Source organism: Arachis ipaensis, chromosome B03, assembly GCF_000816755.2.
Source record: "Arachis ipaensis cultivar K30076 chromosome B03, Araip1.1, whole genome shotgun sequence".
NCBI classification, from domain to species: domain Eukaryota; kingdom Viridiplantae; phylum Streptophyta; class Magnoliopsida; order Fabales; family Fabaceae; genus Arachis; species Arachis ipaensis.
Window position 1 is genome coordinate 108,210,723 of NC_029787.2, and position 5,007 is coordinate 108,215,729.

Sequence of the window (5,007 nt, forward strand, 5' to 3'; positions counted from 1 at the left end):
CCTTAGTTCATTAGTAAGTGAATGAGCTGAATACTATGCTTATGGCCTTGGAGTATCATTGGGCCTTACTTGATGCTCTTTCTTTTGAATTTTGTCTGCACACTAGCCAAACAAATTATTCTCACTACTTTGGATTTTTTGGCCCAATGTTATAATGTTTGATCATCATCGAATTATTGTTATTTCTTTAAACTCAACAAAATATTTACAATCACAGACTCCACTTCAAAGATATTTTCTCACTGCAGAAGAATACTAAATATTATATTTCAACAAATGGCTAGAATATTTGATGATATATTTAATGAGGCATTGTATGAAAAAAGAAGAAGGCAAGATAACATACTCGTGGATAATTGGATCGATGAATGTTTGTTCATGATTCAAAAGAAGAAGATATTAAGAGAAGCTCTTTTCCAACTCCTCGTAGATGGATCAACAGAGATTGAGAAGCAGGACATAATCGTCTTTTCAAAGATTTTGCAGATGAGCCGGTGTATAATGCTGATATTTTTCGACGGAGGTTTCGAATGAGAAGACACAAGTTTTTTTGGATAGTAGATGCCCTTTAAAATATCTATCCATATTTTCAACAGGGGATTGATGCAACTGGGAGAAGAGGCTTGTCAGCACTGTAAAAATGTACTACTGTGATATGAATGTTAGCATATGGCGTAGTAGCTGATGCTGTTGATGATTATGTGCACATAGGCGAGAGCACCACAATTGAATGCTTGGAAAAATATTTTGTAGGTATCATTTCAGTGTTCGAGAATGAATACTTGCGAAAATAAAATTCAATTGATGTACGTCGCCTGTTACAAATGGTGGAGAGTCGTGGTTTTTCTAGCATGTTGGGTAGTATCGACTGCATGCATTGGCAATGCAAAAATTATCCAAAGGTGTAAAAAGTTATGCATATGAGTGATTATCATGGGGTTGCAACTATAGTACTTGAGGTTGTAGCATCTTGAGATCTTTGGGTATGACATGCATTCTTTGGAGTTTCTTGTTCAAATAACGATATCAACATGTTAGATCGTTCACCAGTGTTTGATGATATTCTAAATGAACGTGCTCTGGAGGTAAATTACACTATCAATGATAATATTATACTATGAAATACTATTTAGTAGATGGTATTCATCTTAAATGAGTCATATTTGTCAAATCAATATCAAAGGCACAAAGGGAGAAACACAAGTTATTTGTACAATACCAAGAAGGGTAAATAAAAGACATGGAGCGAGTATTTAAAATGCTACAAGTACACTTTGCAATTAGACATGGTCTAGCACACTTTTGAAAAAAAGAATAAGTTTGCAAACATAATGAGCATTTGTATTATATTGCATAATATAATTATTGATGATGAAAGAGATACTTATGCAGGAAATTTTGCTCAAGACCTAGAGTACGACAATGTCAAAAATGGCTTATTACAACCTCAGTTGGGAGAGGAAGATTTTGCATCATACCATCAATTTCTCCAAAGAAATGCCCAACTTCGGAGTAGGCAACACCATCGACAACTGAAGGAGGACTTAATTGAACACATATGACAATTTCACAATATTAGAGTTTAACTATGTTTTTCTTTATATTAAGTAATTTTGCAAATTAGTTTAAGTTTGAATTATATATTGTGTATTATTGTTATTTATGAAGTTATTAATTTTTTTCGAATATTAATATTTTTATAATAGAAATTTAGTTTCTCCTAATGGAAAAGAGAGAGATACTTTGAGTTTTTATTAATTATTTATAACGTAAAAATTAATATGGAGTTACTTTTTATGACAAGTAGACCATAATTAAGGATTGAAAAAAAATATCAAAGAACATAATCTGAGTCCAAATAATAGTGCCCAAACCAACTAAGCAAAAAAAGAAAAAGCTCAATTTCCTTAATTCAAAAGAATTTTAATCATTAGAAAAGTTTTCTTCATTATCAACTTTAATTATATGGCGTAACATTACTATTGTGCTGCAAAAAGTTCTCTCTTTGGTCCACTTCTGCTACACGTCATGATGTCATCTTGATGGAGCAGTAGCCATTGTCTCCTGCCAAGGGCATGCTTCATTTGTTGGTCCTCTTTCAGAGACATGTGTTATTTGTTGGTTTTATTAGTAAATTTTTATATGTGTATATAAAAGTTAATACTCAAAATTTCCCTTGAAATTTAAATTCAAACTCAAATTGGCCTTCTAAATTTTTGTTGACTGATAAATCACTATTTTATGGTTTATCTTGTGCTCAATTGAGTGGATTTTATCAACTCTTTACCCACTTATTCATGCTATTTGCATGGTTTTACATTTGCCTTCCTAATTATGTACTTTGATTGAAAACATGCTTCTTTGGCCTTAAATTCCCTATGATTAATCCTCTCTTATTACCATTAGATGCCTTGATATGTGTGTTAAGTATTTTCAAGAGATTACAGGGCAGGAATGGCTTGGAGGATGGAAAGGAAGCATGCAAAAATGGAAGGAATACAAGAAGTTGAAGAAATTGCTAAGCTGTCCAGCCTGACCTCTTCGCACTCAAACAGCTATAACTTTATCTACAGAGGTCCAAATGATGCGGTTCTAGTTGTGTTGGAAAGTTAACGTCCGGGGCTTCGATTTGATATATAATATGTCATAGTTGCTCTGACGCTAGACGACGCGACCGCGTGCTCTATGCGGCCGCGTTGCAGTGACAAAAATCAGCGTATTTGAATTCTTCTCCAGCGAATTCTGGGCTGTTTCTGACCCAGTTCTCGGCCCAGAAAATACAGATTAGAGGCTATAAAGTGAAGGAATGCATCCATTCATAATCATGCTCTCATATTCACAATTTTAGGAGTAGATGTAGTTTTTAGAGAGAGAGGTCCTCTCCTCTCTCTTAGGATTAGGATTTAGGATTTCTTTTAGTTTTAGGAGTGGCTCTCAATCCCAGGTTCTTTGTTTTTATTTATTTTCCCAATTCAATTTATGAACATCTATGCCAGATTTAATTTCTTTTGTTAATACAATTTGAGGTATTTTCAAATTTAAATTTGCTTTGCTTTATTTATATTGATGCTTTTTAATCTAGATATTTTCTTCCTTTTGGCTTTGGTTAAGTAATTGGTAACGCTTGAGCTGTCAATAAAGCAGTGATTGAAATTGGAAGTTGCTCCAATAACTCTAGTCTTTCCACAGGAATTGACTAGGACCTGAGGATTAAGCTAATTAATCCACTTGATCTACCTTCATAGTTAGAGGTTAACAAAGTGAGATTACAATCCAAATTTCATCACAACTGATAAGGATAGGACCTCCAGTTTTGATACCTTGCCAAGAGTTTATTTTATTATTATTATTTTATTTTTCTTATCATTCAACATACTGCTTCCCTACTTTCTAAAACCCCTACCTTACAAGACTCATAACCAATAATAAGAACATACCTCCCTGCAATTCCTTGAGTAGACGACCCGAGGTTTGAATACTCGGTTATCAATTTCAAAGGGGTTTGTTACTTGTGACAACCAAAACGTTTGTATGAAAAGACTTTTGAAGGTTTAGAAACTATACTTGCAACGAGGATTTATCCGCAAATTTCTAGACCACGCAAAAGTTCTCTCATCAAAATGGCGCCGTTGCCGGGGACTTGCAAACGTGTGCCTTATTATTGGTTATTGTAAATATTTAAATTTTTTTTTTCAGATTTTTATTTTAAAACTTTTATCTTATCTTATCTTATTTTTCAAAATTTAATTTTTTTTAAAAATTATCTTTTTTTTCAAAATATTTTCTTTTTAGTTTTTGTTTTTATTTTCTCTCACTACTATGAACTCTCACCCCTTTGGCTATGAGTCTGGTTACAATTATGTTGCAGGAAGAAGAAATTACAATGAGAACATGCATCAAGGTTGGAACAATCAAAGATGGGAGGAGCCACAAGGATTTGATCAACCCTCATGGCAACAACCACCTCCAATAGACTATCAACAACCACCACCATATGCCTATGAACCCTTTCCTCAACATGACTTTGGACCACCATACTTACAAGCCCCTTTCCACCATTCACCTCCATATGACCCTAACCCACATCCACCACACCAACCACCTTATGAGCCATATGAACCATATATAGAACCACCCCCATTCCAACACAACTACTCTCATGAACTACCACCTCAATATTCACCATCTCCATATCATTATCAAGATGAACCACCTTCTTATTATGAACCCTCTCTCCCAACCAATGAATCCTCATATCCACCCAACCTCCAATGGATGACAGACTTCGTGTTATTCTTCAAAGGCAAGAAAGGATGAATGAGAGTGTGCAAAATTTTGCGGCCACCTTTGGTGAGTTAGTGAATAAAATAGCTTCCCAATATCTGAACACTCAAGAAACTCCCATGGCTACATGTGGAGAATCAAAAGAAGAGCAAAGCATGAAGGAGACACTAGAAACTTCGGTGGACAATGAGGAACATGGCTTTGTATTGGAACAAGTGGAGGAAGCTATAATAGTTGCAGAGGAAGAAGTGGTTGAAGACTTAGAGATGCTGAACCTCCATGGGAAAGTCAAGACATAGAACCTCCTTCCAAGACGGTTGCATTTGATGTTAAGGAGGGTGTACAACCTCCAGGGCATATCACAGTTGAAGACTTGGAAGAGGTTAGTCAAGAGATGGAGAGTAAAGAAGAAAAAGCACAGCCTCCCATGCCCTTGGTAAGTAATGAAGAAGAGATTGAATTGGAAAAAAGCTACCAAGAGGAAGAGGTTGAAATTGAAGAAGCTTGCAAAGAGGTGGAAGTTGTCAAAGGGCACAAGGGAGTGGAGCTTGAAATTACCTTGCCAAAGTTATTGGAGACCCCTCCCCCTAAGTTACCATCATCCTTCACAACATTCAAGTGGGTAAAATTCATATCCCTCAGCTTTCTAATCCACTTGAATATGGGCTACTGGAGACGGATGGTCAACTTAGAGCCCTTTGTGGCATTAAGAGTAAGAGGAAG

General features: G+C 35.5%; 1 protein-coding gene across 1 annotated transcript; it reads left to right on the forward strand.

Moving 5' to 3' along the window:
• LOC107633514 lies at positions 277-794 on the forward strand. The gene is made up of 2 exons (XM_016337131.1): positions 277-523; positions 667-794. The coding sequence occupies exons 1-2, from the start codon at positions 277-279 to the stop codon at positions 792-794; spliced, it is 375 nt and encodes a 124-aa protein (XP_016192617.1).

What these genes read in the sequence shown, in the direction of transcription:
- LOC107633514 (XM_016337131.1), top strand. Translation starts at nt 277, where the DNA reads ATGGCTAGAATATTTGATGATATATTTAATGAGGCATTGTATGAAAAA. An exon ending in GCTGATATTTTTCGACGGAG is followed by an intron (nt 524 to 666) that starts GTTTCGAATGAG and finishes TATGAATGTTAG; the next exon opens with CATATGGCGTAGTAGCTGAT.